At 38.3% G+C, this 16,531-nt stretch overlaps 4 protein-coding genes across 6 annotated transcripts in view; 3 read left to right on the forward strand and 1 right to left on the reverse strand.

Moving 5' to 3' along the window:
• Positions 1–1,725, forward strand: part of LOC112462984 (BUD13 homolog) — a 2,848-nt gene extending 1,123 nt beyond the window's left edge. Inside the window, exons 2-6 of one of the 2 annotated variants that reach the window (XM_025029097.1) lie at positions 1–433; positions 536–803; positions 913–1,064; positions 1,175–1,359; positions 1,447–1,725. The exon at positions 1–433 is cut by the window's left edge and continues 326 nt beyond it. In XM_025029097.1, the coding sequence (XP_024884865.1) occupies positions 1–433; positions 536–803; positions 913–1,064; positions 1,175–1,359; positions 1,447–1,619 (1,211 nt within the window). In that variant the 3' untranslated portion in view covers positions 1,620–1,725. The remainder of the gene's footprint in view (positions 434–535; positions 804–912; positions 1,065–1,174; positions 1,360–1,446) is intronic. The other variant, XM_025029098.1, reaches the window with a different exon arrangement.
• Positions 1–16,531, reverse strand: part of LOC112462981 — an 84,981-nt gene that overhangs the window by 33,612 nt on the left and 34,838 nt on the right. The window lies entirely within an intron of this gene.
• LOC112462996 lies at positions 2,414–12,390 on the forward strand. The gene is made up of 4 exons (XM_025029111.1): positions 2,414–3,403; positions 9,346–9,582; positions 9,662–9,789; positions 11,237–12,390. Exons 1-4 carry the CDS (start codon positions 3,325–3,327, stop codon positions 11,381–11,383), a joined length of 591 nt encoding a protein of 196 aa, XP_024884879.1. The 5' UTR covers positions 2,414–3,324; the 3' UTR covers positions 11,384–12,390.
• LOC112462998 (zinc finger matrin-type protein 5) lies at positions 15,295–16,491 on the forward strand. Its single transcript, XM_025029114.1, has 3 exons — positions 15,295–15,545; positions 15,674–15,811; positions 15,892–16,491. The coding sequence occupies exons 1-3, from the start codon at positions 15,419–15,421 to the stop codon at positions 16,119–16,121; spliced, it is 495 nt and encodes a 164-aa protein (XP_024884882.1). The 5' UTR covers positions 15,295–15,418; the 3' UTR covers positions 16,122–16,491.

A 16,531-nucleotide genomic window follows, 5' to 3' on the forward strand; every position in this document is an offset into this window, starting at 1 on the left:
TGAGTCCACCTAGACCTACGCATTCGAAGGATAAACACATCGACTCACGCAGACGACCTAAAAATGACGATGATTCAGATTTGAGTCCACCCAGACAATCTAAAAATTATGACTCAGATTTAAGTCCACCTAGAAATACGAAACATTCGGCTCGCAGTATATCTGGACGAAGCTACCGGAGTTCAGGTAACAGAGACAGTAATTCGGATTTTAGTCCACCTAGAAAAAATCGCAAGCACAATCCAGATACAGATTTGTATGAAAGCAGAAAGAATACGAAGAGTAGAGATTCGGATTTAAGTAGATCTCGGCATAACGAACACCGGTCTGGGAGAGATAATTCGCCACGTTCCAATTCGCGTAGAGGCGATAGAAGGCACGATTATCACGATAAAAAAAGTTCATCCAGATCAGGTGGACAAGATGTACCAAGGTAATTTTTACGTCAGATATCCGATGAAGATTATTATGATCAAATATTATATATTCTGTGGCCATATGAATTCAGGTGATAAATATAATCTCTTTTTGGCAGGTCAAGCAGAGATGAACGGGAGAAGAAACATGAAGATAGAGATCGTGACTCTCGATCGTACTCAGATACACGGGAAAAAAGGAAAAAGTCGCGTTGGGACGAGGAAACAGACGAGTCCGAACGTGGGCACACGGAAAGTCATTCAAAAAATCATGATAGTCGAGCGATAAAGACATTAGACGGAAAAACAGCAGGATTCCAAGCTGCGAGAGCATTGCGAGAAGAAACTGAAGCTATTAAACGGCAAGAGGCAGAGCACTTCAAAAAGGTAATGTTTTCTATAATATAAAGTTATATTCATAGAAGTCGTTATTTATCCTTGGATGATATAGATAATATAAGTTAGCAAATTGTTATTTATTTATTTTTTTTTTCAGCTAAGTAAAGAGATCACCGGAGAAGGACAAGCTACGATTGTGCGTGATAAAACGGGAAGAAAGCGCAATTTAGAAGCAGAAGCAGCGGAAAAACGAGAAGAGGAAAAGAAGCAACGAGAGATAAATGAGAAATACGCTAAATGGGGAAAAGGGTGAGCGATTTTTCTTTTGTCTCTATTTCGTTTTTACTTTTCTGATAAATTCTTTTATCTTCTCGTGCTAATATACGTCCATGATAATAGATGTCCATGTTTTATTCTAGCTTGAAACAAGTGGTGGATCACGAGGAAAAATTAAAAAATGACTTGTACGAGATGAATAAACCTTTGGCGAGATACGCAGACGACGAAGATCTAGAGAAACAATTGAGAGAAAGAATGAGGGAATTTGATCCTATGGAGGAGTATTTAAAACAAAAACAGATAAAAGAGGGAAAAAGAAAGCCAGGTATGTAGATCGATAGGGACTTACACTTCTCTTCCTATATCTTTGTATATGTAAAAAAAAATTGTCATTTAATCATTTCAATTGCAGATCCGCCGCAATATCACGGTTCGTACGCGCCAAATCGATTCGGTATTAAACCCGGTCATCGATGGGACGGGGTCGATAGAAGTAACGGATACGAGAAGAAGTGGTTCGAATCACAAAACGCAAAAGTAGCGTTACAGGAAGATGCCTATAAGTGGAGTACAGCCGACATGTGATCACGTTCACACATATTACTATAGCAGAAGTTTTCAATTCTATTTCCATCGATCGTTAGCAAAGAAGCGTCAATAAAGAAAATTTTAAATGTTTCGATAATACAAATGTCCTTTTTTTTTTTTTCTATTCCCGTGCACGTGTGCGATTGCTCCAAGTGTAAAAGGATCGTTTTTTCCCTAATCCTTATCTTTATGTTCTCCGCAAGTGGTAGCCTAACGACTGAGATATATCAGTAACGTACACGTGTGCGGAAACCGCGAGATCGATATTCGTTCCAGAAAACGAGAAGAACGGAGAGGCTGGCGCCGGTCTGGCAACGGTCTGCCGGCGATGGTCTAGACGGAGCGGAATACCACCGTCTGCGAAATCGATCGTGCGCTTTTAAGGTCGCGGGGAATCCACTCCGGATGGCGGGTAGTATGGGAGTTATTGGGAGTGGCGGAGAGGGCTGCACACATTTGACATAGTCATTCGCGGCGCGCGCGATTACCGGATCGAAACGATTTCTTTTTTACGGTTTCGCCGTCGCAATCGCGCCGTGGCTGTATCGAGTCCTGGCGCCGAATCCTCGCGGAAAGGACGACCGTCATACATTGGTAACACTGAGGCTTGCGCTTTAGGCTTTCGTCGCCTAAAGCGTGTCGCTTCGCGCCGCATCGCGCCGGCCAAAAACGTGACTGGAAACGTGGCGATCTCTTCCGCGTCCCGTCGCCGCCGCCGCCGCCGCCGTCGCCTCCGCCTCCGCGACTCTTCCACGGCGCGAAGAAACGGGGGTGCTGCGTGGCGCGAATATATATCGGCGTCATATACATAGACTTGATACAACCCGGGTTGGTTGCCACGCGAGCAAGGGCAGGGTCGTAAGTGAGCGACGCCAGTATCGTTCGCGACGTCGAACGGGATTTCTCGTTCTCTCTGCGTGTACAGCTCGCGGTAATGCTCGACTTTCGGTGAGAGCCACGATCGGTCGGTGGAATCCTTCCTTCGTCGAAGGAGACGACCGCGGGACGCCGGGCGTCGCGTGACAGTGAGACGCATGAGGGAGTCTCGGATTACTTTTGAGTGTGAAGGATTGTCTCGCAGGTGCCGGCGCCACGCGACGTGTCAGTAACCCCCGAATAAAGGTGGGAAGCAGGGGGTGGGCGCAGGAGGAACCTGACACTTACACATATGCGCGCATATGTAGATAGAAAGAGAGATAGAGGGGAAGAAAGTAATTTCGAATGAAAATCGTCGAATTTTCACAGTCGGTTAAACGTGCAAGATATATTTTTAAAAGTTTCAAAGAAATTTTAGTCGCGACTAGAAAGATAGCTATTTTTCATTACCACAAAGGATAAAAAGAATATCTGAAGCACAGAGAAAGAGAGAGAGTCCAACGCGACGTTTTACATTCGCGACGGATTCTCGGACAGTGAAGGATAGAAAGCGAGCGAAAGGGAGAAAGGAGTGAGTAAAAAAGGAGAAAATAGAAAAGTGAAAGGGACAAGAAGAAAATTTATACTCTTTAATATCCCAATAAAATAGAACGTAATTACTATATTTGCTACAAGACTTTTCTACTGAGAAAAGTGATAACTTGACTCAACTGTTTTTCTTTCGTAACGCGATGTTAACAAGGGAACTGCAATAATACGGGTGCCTCTTGAAGTCTGATTTAGTTCGATACAAGAAAATTTAAGAGAAGAACAGACAGGGAGAGACATGGGGTGCAATACTAGCAAGGAGAGCGTTCAGCCAGCGGTGGAGGAGGCGAAAGAGGGCGATTCCGTCAAGAACGGGGGTGAGCGATTATCCCTTTCGATTTGTTAATCGTGCGAGCCATCGTCATGCAAATTTGTAACGAATTGTGCGATAAACACGATCTAATTTTCCGCATATTTCCGCTTTACTAGAGTTTGCATGATATTGAATTTTGTATTGACGACGATGACATCGTACGATGCTTTTTGTCGTTTTTTGTGTCTTGCACCATTTTAATCTCTATAAATTGCAACTACCACAAAACTCCGGCGTTGTTTATCTTGACAATGACAGAGTCTGCTTTGTTTCACAATGATAAATGTACCTCTGTTCACTTCGTTAGATCCTTCGAGCTGATTGCGTGCACGCGCTTCAGTAATATCAACGCAATCAGTAGGGTCGGCAGAACGAACGACTATTTTCCATGTAACAAATGCGTTCGATGCGCACAGTGATGAATGTACAAATTTTTTAAATTTTATTCTTTATACTTTGCGAGACTCGAACCAATCTCAATTAACTTTTCAAGGAAGACTTCTCGATAGAATCAATCTCGATTAACTTCTCGATGAAGACTCGAGTCATTTAAAAATTCATATTTTGCGAGACTGCAATCAATCTCGATTAATTTTTCGATGAATAGTTGTCGATAGAATCAATCTCGATTAACTTCTCGAATGAAGACTCATTCGAGTCATTAATTAAACGATCTGTCGATTGAAATCAAACGAATATTCTCGGAAAAGACTATTTTCTTTAATATCAATAAATTGTTTTAGTTTAATTATTATATGGAATAAATTTTTTGTGATGTAAACAGTTTTTACTATTTGAGAATAAATTTTGTTTATCTTGTTATCTAAAGCGGAATCGAACACATAAAATATAAACTTAAAGCCTCTCATTTAACAAAAAAACGATTGATATTAATAAAATGGATATTTTTATGTGCTCATGTCAAATTTCGCGTTATATGTATTTTCTGCTTTATTAGATTTCTAGAAATTTAATGTTAAAATTTCCTCTTATCTCGCGATAATGTACGATCCTCGATAACGCGCCAGAAAAATAAATGTATTTTGGCGAGCGTAAAATGGGGCGTTCGTGAAATCCGATGGGGGTGTATCGAAATACCGAATAAAAGTGATCGCGTGATGTATGTCAAGGTTTAACCCTTCACTGTTTCTACAACTACGAAAGTTTCCTTTTATAATCGAGATATGATGGACGATGGCGTTGGTTAAGAAAAAGTGGAGTAATGGATTTAACAGAAAAAATATTAATAAAAAGCTTGTTATTTGTACGAATACGTCGGGTACTCGTTGTTTTTATTAATAAAATAATCATAAAATGAATGAAATAATCATAAAATAGTATTTATGGAATAGTAATAGACACAATAACTGTATTTTCGCAAGTATTATAAACGGGAAAAAAGCTCCATCATTTGTCTGAATACGTCGAGAGCTTGTCGTTTTTATCATGAATGAAATAATCACAAAATAGTATTTATGGAATAACAATAAGAAGCAATAACCGAGTTTTCGGAAGTATAACAGACGGAAGATCGAAATTTGTTTGTCCGACAAAATAATAATCTCTTCGCACGTGAGTTCCGTGTATTGTATCGCATGATTGCACGAGCACATTGATTAATATTTAAAGAGCTCGACTTATCAGAAGCTGATGCGGCAAGTTTAATTATTGAGTTTCGGGAATTCCTGCTTTACTGGCTGGTAGTAAAAATCCGTACAACCTAACTTGCTTCGAGCAGAATCAATTACTCCGGAGCTTCGATGAATTTCCGCATGTGAGATACTGGATTGTTTCATCAATACCGACGCAACCGACACTGCATGGAGATTCCAACAGTGTGGCTCGCATAAGAATGCCGATCGAACAGGAATGCTACTGCGGGATGATGAATGGAATCGATATACAAAAGTCTTTTACGAAGCTGCTGGTGTAGCATGTTAATCGATCTTGAAAATAGAGTTTCGAGCCCTTTCAGATGCAAACGGAGCGGAAAAATCTAAAACGACTACGTTTACAAGTTTTTGTTAGAACATAGAAAAATTTTTGTGAGTGGAATTTCTTGGAGTGAAACGCTATGGTTCGCATCGATCATGAATATTTGAAGTATCCGAAATGACAGAAAAATTTTTTGGCTCATCAGACGTAACATAACATTCCAACAGTTTATGAATACGTACGCGTATTCTCTTGTGACAAAACTAATCTTGTGGTTAATCTAATTATAACAATCTATACATAAAAAAAATAACACGTCTGACCTAGTTCTGCCGTGTACAATTGCGGATCGTTATCATTCCCAGGCTCAAAGTGGCGATCGTTTTCTTGTTAAGAGGAATATTTCACGCGCGGTGAACGAAAGTGTATAAAAGAGAACAGAAAGAAGGGTAATTGATGACGTAAACTGTGCTGCGATTGCATTCTTCTTGTTAACAAAAGTTGAATATAAATGAAACGTTGCATTTTGATTGTACATACTGTATACAGTACTTTCGGTATTCGCGATTAGCGCACGTGGATTCGTCGATAGAATCAAGCTATTATAGCAATTAACATAAGTAGCTTACGCATAATGCAACGCAATTTATCGCTTATTGGCGCAATTTTAATAGAGTCGGTAAACTGTTTATATCGGTTTTCCCCTTAATCCTCTTTGCCAACATTGTTGGCTTCTTAACGATTTGGATGCCATGACAGTATTCTCACTATTGCGATTAAGTCGTTCGCAAGGCATGCTTTATACTCTATTTTTAGAGGGAATAATATTTTTTAAAATAATAGATCTTTTGCAGAACATATTATCATACGATTTTCTCAAGGTTCTGCAGTGAGTGCGTAATGGTGCAATTGCTCAAATATTCACGACTTAATAGACCGAAAGGAAGGAGGGAAAGCAATAAGGCATTACAGTAATAGAAAAGCCGCAAGACAAAGAGAATTTCACCGCAGTTGCAAATGCGTAATTAATTACAATTAAAAAAATATATATTATCAAAAGCACAAAACGTTTCGGCCCGTTTTGGATCATCCCCAATACCTTGAGAAGAAAAAAAAAGAAAAAAGATCAATATCTTTTTTAGGCCGGGAGAGTCCAAAGTGGAGCGAAACTGTGTGATATTTTCGACATCCCTCTTATACATTCGCGTGTTAATGGAGCTCGAAGACATTCGGTCGCGAATCGATGTGCTCGGCCAGGTTATTAACGGAGCGAGCGAGCGAAAAAAAAACCGCAAATATAAAAAGTCCGATATACAGAGGGTTGAACGACATCCGCGACGGCCCTGTTTCGCGGCGTGCACTCGGTCGCGGGGCGAGAATCCGTGGACTGCGACTGCGAACGAGCGGCGCGGCAGGGCCGTGATCGGCCGCTATTGTAAACGGGGTCGTCGGGCGCGGGGCGCCCGGGAACAGTCAGTTGCACATCAGACCGAGCCGCGCGTGGATGTGCAGGTGAGAGAGGCCGAGCGAGCGAGCGGGCGACGCAGGTGAGTCGCGGCGCGAGTGCGACCCGACGCCGCCTCCTCGCAATGCAACGATCCTCGCGTGCATGCTTAACCCGTCGCGTCGGAGGGAAAACCGGGTTAAAAGAGGCGGGTGGCGGGCGGCGATGACCGGGGCGGGGGCCTCAAGTGATATCGTCTCGAGACACGCGACACGCGAATCGCAATCGCCACACCGCCGTTAATATCGCTTGTAAAGCGCGAGGTAAAACCCCGAAACGGATCATTGGCTCGAAACGTACGTGTTTGTCAGGTGCGACGCGAGTCTCTTCCTTGCACTTCGAATGCTTGCACATCTGAGGACGTCCGTATCGAACGCTCCGTGACCGGGCCGGGTCAAGTAAAATGGGAATCTTTATGATAAGCGACGGAAATAGTCGCATCTTCGAAAACCCGAAACCTATTTGAGATCAGCTGTTCGGCTGACCGACTGTTATTTCGCAGGAGTTAACGATTGTAAACCGATTGACAGATGCGCGAAATAAATTCTCCCGGATATCCGCGAAAAGGAGCAATCGTCTGTCTCAAGATTTGTAAATTTTCTCGCCAAATACACTTGGATTTTTATCGCGCTTTTAGAACACAACATTTATTAAACATTGCATAATTTCTAAATTAATCTCTCCTTCATTCAGCGAAATATAAAATATTTTGAAATTAATTGACATTTTAATTAATATTAGCAGGTCAATGTTAAAGCATTCCGTTTTTTTTTTTAGAAGTGATATTTAATTGCAAAATATTAATTTATAAATCATTAAAAAGCTTATCATTCAGGAATTACTTTTATGATTTTTCTCGACAGAAAATTGTGGCAATTGTCTAGAGATAAAACAGTTTACGATGTCGCCAAATTTATCTTTATAGTTTCAATCGATATATAAAATTAAATTTATCTATTTAGAGTTAAAAGGGGTTTCATAATCACGATAACGATGTTTCTCTGGCAAGTTTGATTTCCTCGAGGGTTCTGGTAACAAGGTCTGGGTGGATCGATGGCGGAACATCCTTGCGTGATATCAGAGAAGAAATAAAAGCAAATTCAAGCATTTAAGAAACATTGTCAACATATTGTAAAAATATCGAGACAGGCGCAAAGGGAATGTTCGAAGATGAGATCGCGATACAAATAACGGCTAACCCTCAGATAAGCATTTTTAGTTTTTAACTAAAATTCAATGCGCGCTTTTTAGCCACGTGCATAAAACATGTGCGATGTTATCCTTTCTCCTTTTTACTTTCTCTCAGAAAGCCTTACGGCACGTATAAACATAAACGTCGATATAAAATTACCGCGAACCTGTACGATCGATCCGCCAGCTTTGCACAATGTGACAAAACAACGAGAAGCGCAACTAGGGAAGAATTTATTGCTCGTCACGAAAGTGTCTCGCTATGTTTCCTGAATTCCCACTTGCTCTGTCTAGCTCTATCAAGTAATAACCTGGGGAAACATTGTCGCGCAAAAGCGCTCAATAGCTGGTGTGTTCTATTTTCTAAAAGAAAAATCAGTTTCCAATGCTGTCACGCTTAATCCTCATATCTTACATTTAATTGTTTTATTCATTCGAGCTCGATGGAACTTCAATAAATTAATAACATATAATTGGAGAAAAATCAATTTAAATCGCATCAATCATGACGCATTATTCTATTTCTAAAATATTGCAGGGATATACCTGTAATTGAGTTAAATTGAGATATAATTGAACTAAAAAGACTTTGGTGTAAAGTACGAGATTTGGTGCGAGGATTAACTTTTATTACAATTGTTCCTTCCGTCGGAGAGAAAAATTATTTTTTACGATTTTTTAAACGAATTTTAAAACTTTTCGCACCGCGTGAAATGACCGCTTAAAGATATGACAGAACCTTATCTCTGTCGATATACGTCGATGAATCATTGGAGGAGACACGAAGATTTTTAACTTCATTAGCAAATAGATGGAAGAGCCGATTAATATTTGTCGCATCATTTCACATCAGAGCGTGAAATATTAAAAATGTATATTAGGCGTTGTATAATCTCGAGCGCGAAAATAGAAACGCTAATCGATACTTGTCGCTCTGGAACGTCTCTGTGGAAGGTGAAATGTTCGGAATAAATGTAGGTGAACTGTGGCTAACACGGCGGCCATTTCTAATATACGGGATGTATCAGAAGCCGCGCCCTTTCTCCAATCTTCTACGGATTTTCGGGCAATTTATAGCCGCTTTTTCCTTAAGGGAAAATCAGGGAGCAATTACCGGCTGATATATTGTATCACATAATTTATGTGTCGTTTGTATATCATTATTTATGCCCGATTCTTTATATTATCATTTATACTCATTGTTATCGTTCAAGAAACTTCTAGCTGTATTCTGTATTAGGTGCAGCATCTCTAATTCACATTTTGCATAAAATTAAGCCGAAAGCGAAATTATTCTTTATTACTTCTGTTCGAAGATATCTCAAAGGCGGCCGAAAACAGCGCAGAAGCCTCGAACGAGGGGAACGAAAACGCAGAGGAAGATAAAGAGAAAGAGGCAGCAGCCACGAAAATACAAGCAGTTTTCCGTGGGCATCACGCTAGAAAAAGTCTGAGAGTGTCGGAAACAGCGTCGAAGGAGGCAAAAACTGACGAAGAACCCTCCGAACCTACGCAGGAACAGCTGCAGGAGGAATTCCGTGCCGACGATCAGGGTGAGCGACTATATATGCCCTGATATAAATTCGGAGCTCGAGGAAGGATATCGTTATTTAAACAGCTTCTATTCCATAGAGCTCTGTGACGCGGCGAAAAAGATACAAGCGACTTTCCGGGGCCACATGTCGAGAAAGGAAGCTACCACTGCCGCCAAGTCGGCGATGAACATGGTTGAGAGTGCGACTGCTAAGATAGAAGAAAAGGTGAGTTAACTGTCAATCTCGTTAGATACCATATACGTGAAGGCTTACTATCTATTGATTAAAGAGGATTAGATGGATTTAGAGGATTAGGATGCTCTATCGAGCAACTGCCTTCGGCCTTTCGTAAAAATTTTAAACGCGAGTTCTATTGACTCTTCGCAGAACTTCACCCGACCTCATATAATCCCTGGGTTCCGTAAAGCAAATATGCGCGCATTTTCTGTAGTAAACGTTACGTAAGCTATAGATGAATGCGCGCATATGCGCTTTACGGAACCCAGGCTATATCTGATTGCAGGAAAAGGCTTTATTCAATTATTGGCCATTTTCTATTATTGATATACGTATAATAATGTTCTAATTTTCGATTGAGTCATTTAATGCAACGTTTTTATTAAAATTTGTTTGAGCTGTACATATCTATCTATATATTACGTATATGATAATTGTGTACATATAGAAAATAATATATTCTTGATATTCGGTTTTTAAAATCTTGTACAGTTTTAGATCAATTAATCTCACTTAATAAGAATTAATTTTTCGGTGAAAGTTTTATTATGAATTATCTACTTGTTGATGTGAGAAATGATCAAAGACCGATAAGGCGAACTAATTATGATAAAGAATAAGATGTCTTTGTGTAAAGTAGTAACCCCACCTACTGGATCAGAGCTCCCTAGAGTTATAAGAAAAGTTATAAGAAAAGATTTTTTATTAATAGGCAGTTTTATTGATGAATAATGAATTAATTTAATAAAAGTATTATATATAAGTTTCAGCAAATTCATGACAATGTGTCACACATTTTTCGTAAATTATATTTCTGGAAAATAACCGCTATGGTCACGTAGTATCCGCGTTGCGCGTTATATTAAAACAAGAATAAATAACTAAGAGAGCTGTTGTAATCAAAGTAATTTTTTTTCTCAATCTGATACGCCAATATTGATTCGATCGATGAAGCGGTAATGACAGGTTTTGATGCACAAGGTCGCCGTGTTCGATCATTTCTGTACCGAGGTCCGTGAGAGAAAGCTATTGTTAGACCCTTTGACATTACGTTGATCCACGAATGCCCGGCGAATAATCGACAGCTGCCTTCCAAGCTAAAGATGATCATCTGGGTACCGAAGCGCTACTAAAGCTCGTCTCGAGACCAGTAGACCGGTATGGCCTACAATGTTTAAGTTACTTTCGTGTCGTATCGATTAATTAAGTACGGGCTAGTTGACGCACACAGCGGGATTCCGTGCAGTCTCAGTCTCATTTAAGATAAGAAGGCTAACTTCGATAAACGCGAGAGAAACACATTCCGTTCGCGATCGAATAAGTTCCCGTTTCGGAAAGCTATATATTCGAGGATAAAAAGATTTAGGGCGTCTTAAATTAACAAACGGCTATAGCGCTCTACGTTTTACGTTTCTCTTGTCAAATTCTGTTGCAGATGGACGACGCTGCCCAAGAATTAGAGGGGATCGACTTGGCCGATCCGGACTTGCACAAGGCAGCGACTAAGATTCAAGCGAGTTTCCGCGGTCACAAGGTCCGTCAGGAGGTCAACATCCATACTGCCGACGACATTAAAAAATAAGACGCTTACTCAAACGCAGGGATGCCGGGAGAGATAGAATATTACTTATTACAGTCAGTGCCATTCTTAAACAGGTTTCGAACGCCATCCCCTATTTCTTGTACCTTATAATGTAGTGTCCATAAACTAGTAAATTATGCGCGTAAATATACGAGGCATTCCAGACAAGCCGAACAACGGACAGGCGAACGAGTTTTATTAGTTCACTTCGGGCCGCTAGTTGTAAACAACGATACCGTTTATTTTACATTAAAACAATTAATCCAGCCTTCGCCCGGGACCAGTGAGATTTAAGCGCTTTCTACTTTGGCTAAAATGAGAATCCTTCGAACGAGATATTTACAGGCTGAGGCATACAAATGGGAACATTCAAATGTTTTTTATTATTTATCGATATATAAAAAAAGTTTTCTCCGGAACAAAGTTGCACTGTGTAAAGAAGGACTACAATGGCAAATAAAAAAAAAAAACGATTGTTCCTTGAGCCGTTTCCTAGAATCGATTTAGAGTGCATTTCACACAATTCGCTACATGACTACATTCTGGAACTATCCTCATACTATCGACTTATACTTACATTTTTTATGAGTTATTACTGCCATACATGAGCAGAGAGATATACAGGCAGATTTTTCAAGACTTTTCAAAGAACTTTTCTCAACATGGTTATACAATACTTCCTATGCAAAACGCTAAAGAAAGATTAAATGTGATATGGTGGAGAAAAAACGAACAGTTTCCTATATAATTACCCGACTTAATATTCAACATAAATTGTGATCTACAACAACAGAATGACAAACATGCAAAATCCTCGTATCTGGTAGGTATGTTAAGTGGAACGCGACGGAACGCGATAGAGTATAACTTTAACATCCTACGCATGATAAACGGAGCATATATTAAGATGTACCAATATCAATAATATGCATGTTAACTTTTATATAAGTTCCTGTATCTATGTAAAATAAACGGTATGGTTGTAGCGTTTCCAATTCTAAAATTAACGATGAAAGTCTGTTTTTCGAATATCTTTTATTACGACACACAAATGTTGAAAGCATGATTTAATCTTTTTGTTTCTAATTTATTGTTGAAAACGGAATGTGATAACTAAAAAGTATATTTCTCGACTGCACTTTTTACATTTTCCTACATTTTTTTACCTTTCTCTTTCTCTCTTTCCCTCTGTTTCTCAAAAGTTAAATGTACATCTGTTTTACTTTAAATGTGGAAAGTGTAAAAATGTGTACGATTGCTTCTCCTTTGAGAGTTTGGAAAAAAATATATCGATCTCAATGCAAAATAAACTGGTTAGTCCCGATCGTCATACTATTCAATTTATCATATTTAGAGGGACTATAAATTTAAAAACGTCTTTCCCATATTACTAATTATACATAAAAAGATAATTAAGAAAGAGGAAGTTCCAAACTTTCAAATAATTTTACAAACTTTGGACATAAAAGATATTGTATTTTACGTTATTGTATTTTACGTTATTAATGCAGTAGAACTTCTATTTAACGCAGAATATGGCATATTTCAGTTTCAAAATAAAATTTGTGGATATATTATATTATCATATTAATCTGTAAAACTTTTTATTAAAATTTTTCCGACGTTATTCATTTCGCGTAAATGATTCTTTCTAGATGCTTTTCATGTGTTATTATGGCGGGGGCATCTAAAATAATGTAGCTGCACTATTGTCGGCCTATTGTCAATAATAAAGTAATTATAAAGTAGCCATTAATCGAGGTTCTACTGCATCGATTAAAAGCGTGCGTCATATATAGAACTTATAGTTGTTAAAAAAAAAGGCTAAAGAGTCTCGTCGAAATAACGAGTTCGGTCTTTTTAGTAATAATTTGGAGCTTACTTGCTCAAAACCTTCTTACCAAAGCTAATTCTGCTCTAATTTTTCTTCTTTAATGTAATATATAGCAAATCTTTCCCAAATATCGACAGCTACCTCCAACTCTGTTGCGATCTAGTCCATTTTTCATGAATTAACGTATCGATGTACCGTTGAAATGGGAATTTTTTTTTTAGCAGGCCTAAAAAGACTCACTTGTGTATGCTATCAATCACTTGTCATACGTGATTATAGCAACGATCGATCGGTAAGCGATTCAAGGTGCATAATACGAAGCAGCGAAGCAGCAACTAAACTACTCAAATAATTGTTTATTCTTCAGTGCTAGCTTTACTCGTCCACAAAGCAGGGTACTGCGAATTTATTATTTTCACGTTCGTCCACGTGTTTTTCTACAAAGCGAATATTATTTCTACCTTCTATATTTGTAATTTATACCGATGTTTATACCAATTTTGCTGAAGATGCTGACGAATTGCGTATTAAATATAATATTGCGCGACATTCCTGTACTACACGTTTAACGCTGACTATGAGCAATAATTACACGTATTTATTGTAACGAAATTCCGTAATTTAGTCATTACATACAAGTAAATGATATACAAGTAATTGAAATGATATACGTATCGCGGTAATATTGAAATTTTCTCGAATATATAATATGCACTATTCTACGCGATGTTCCTGCGCGATTGATATTGATTGCAATATGGTACGTGCAGCTATTGTTCAGTAGCAAGCAGATATATATGAAACAGATATAGTCGAACAGCATGTCTGAATTTCCCGATATCCAATATATTTTATTTCAATTCCCGATTCCTATACCCTATATCCGATATCATTAACTTTTAGCTTCTAAGATCAAATCTCGAATTCGCAATAGCGAGTTCCCAATTTACCGTAAAAAAAAATATTCCCGTGGATATTTCCGCTTTCCATTCTCGCAGTTATATCCACGATTTTTATTTACCAAGTTTCGAATTTATAAACAAATATCTTGGCTCACACGATTACGCATTACTCATAGGTTATCTACGATTGTCGCTTGTAGAAAATTTAAAGCGAAGCTTCGGTATCGCCGAAAATGGTCTATCATCGAGTAACGTCGTCTAGTTTATGTCGGAGTGTGAACATTGTGAATGAAGAATATTTATTGTATCGAATTAATGTATAGAAAGGAACGTTGCGACGAATAATAGACATTCTTGTCGATACGTTACTTTACCACCGTATGAATAGTTTAGCGGTGCACAAGAACAAGTTGTGGTAAAAAATATATTGTAAGAATATAATAAAACGATCGTACCGCGTTAAAACGGGCGGTACATTACATGTAATCCATTTGTTTAAAATACATACCTACTTAATGCACGGACTAAAATCTAAATATTAGGACATCGTCCGCAAACTCAATCAATTCGGCTTGTAATGGGCTTACAATTGGGTTTATAACTGGGCTTATAATTGGGCGAACACAATGATGTGATGAAGAATATAGCGATTTACCAAATATCCTATTACAATATTCAATAATGATTTATGCAATAATAATTTGTTTTTCTTTTTACACAAAAATATTGCTAATGGCTTTATAGATTCAATATTAATATATAATTCAATTATACATCAACGCGAATTTTTAAAAATTGTTTGGAGTCGACTTAGAGTCGGTTCGGAGTTTTAGATAAAATATATAAATATTTTTTTATTGAAACTAATGAAAAACATCCTTATTTATTTTCCATTTTTTTATTGAAACTAATGAAAAACATCCTTATTTATTTTCCAAAAGTAAAAATGGTTAATATAAATTTGTTTTAAAATAAAAGTCATGTAATATTAAATAATTAAATCCAAATTTTTAATGTTGAATTTTGAATAAAAGAATTTGCGTTTTTCTTTTTTATCTGATGCGTATTTGAAAGTATGCGCGTTCTGGTTAATATAGTTATAGTTAACATGCTCATTGCTAGATGTCGTTTCATAGTAGTATTTTTCTTGAGTGACTTGAGTGTCTAAACTACTCCAAACACGATCACGTGTTTCTAGTTACTGTGTTGCTGAGTAAGACATTTATTCAATTGTCAATATGACATAGCTATTGATAAAACTTATATTCCTTCTACAAGCTAATCATACACGTCAAGATCATGGGCAAGACATACTATTGCGATTATTGCGACAGATTTTTCAAGGATGATGTCGAAGCTCGTAAAAAACATCTATCCAGTTTGCAGCATGTAGCAAATCGAGAGAGTCATTATAAAACATATAAAGGTAAGCATTAAAAATAACGTTTTTCTTATTTAATTCTTCAGTTAATGTTGTTATACATAACCTCTCTCATACTTGCATACAATCAATCGCAATCGGACTACACACTAATTTATTATTAACATCTTTAGACCCGGAGACGATATTGAAGGAGATATACAATAAAACTCCGTGTAAACGCTACATGACCGTTGGAGACTGCGCTTTTGGTTTGGGCTGCCGATTTTCGCATTACACCCCACTGATGATATGGGAACTTCAACAGCTCGGTAATTATTCTATCGACCGTCCTATCATTGTCGCGTTAATTCTCAGTAGATAAAATTAGTACATAAAATTCTATTTCCAGCTGTAATGAAAAACTCCAAAGTCTCGGCAGCACAACCTAGGGACGGTTGGCCAGATTCAGAAGATATTATCAAGGAATATTTCGAGCACAGCATTGTTTCGAGCGGCAGCAAGGACCCGACTTCGATGTGGTGTCCATCGCCAGCGGTCGGTTGTCTTTATTTACCACCGTCTTTGCAGCCCGTCACAGCGGAAAGAATGACGGAGTGCAATTTTAGTAAATGGGGTTGAACTAAGAATATTTCGAGCATATGATTGTTTCGAGCGGCACCAAGGATCTTACTCCGATGATGTGTCTATCGCCAGTGGTCGGTTTGTCTTTGTTTATCACCGTCTTTGACGCCCATCATGTCGGAAAGAATAAAGGACTACGATTTTAGTAAATGAGGTTGAACTAGGAATATTTCGAGCACATGATCATTTAAATTCGAACGGCAGCAAAGACCTTACTTCGATGTGATGTCCATCGCCAGTGGTTATCTTTGCTTACTACCGTTTTTGCAGCCCGTCACATCGAAGAGAACGACGGACTATAATTTTAGCAAAATGGGATTAAACTTGCAGTCCCATTCTAAAAATAAAATATTTATATTCGCAATCCTATCGTGTTCAATTTCTCGGAGTTACGATCCCAAATTGTA

This window comes from Temnothorax curvispinosus, unplaced genomic scaffold (assembly GCF_003070985.1).
Source record: "Temnothorax curvispinosus isolate PA1 unplaced genomic scaffold, ASM307098v1 QBEX01012990.1, whole genome shotgun sequence".
NCBI classification, from domain to species: domain Eukaryota; kingdom Metazoa; phylum Arthropoda; class Insecta; order Hymenoptera; family Formicidae; genus Temnothorax; species Temnothorax curvispinosus.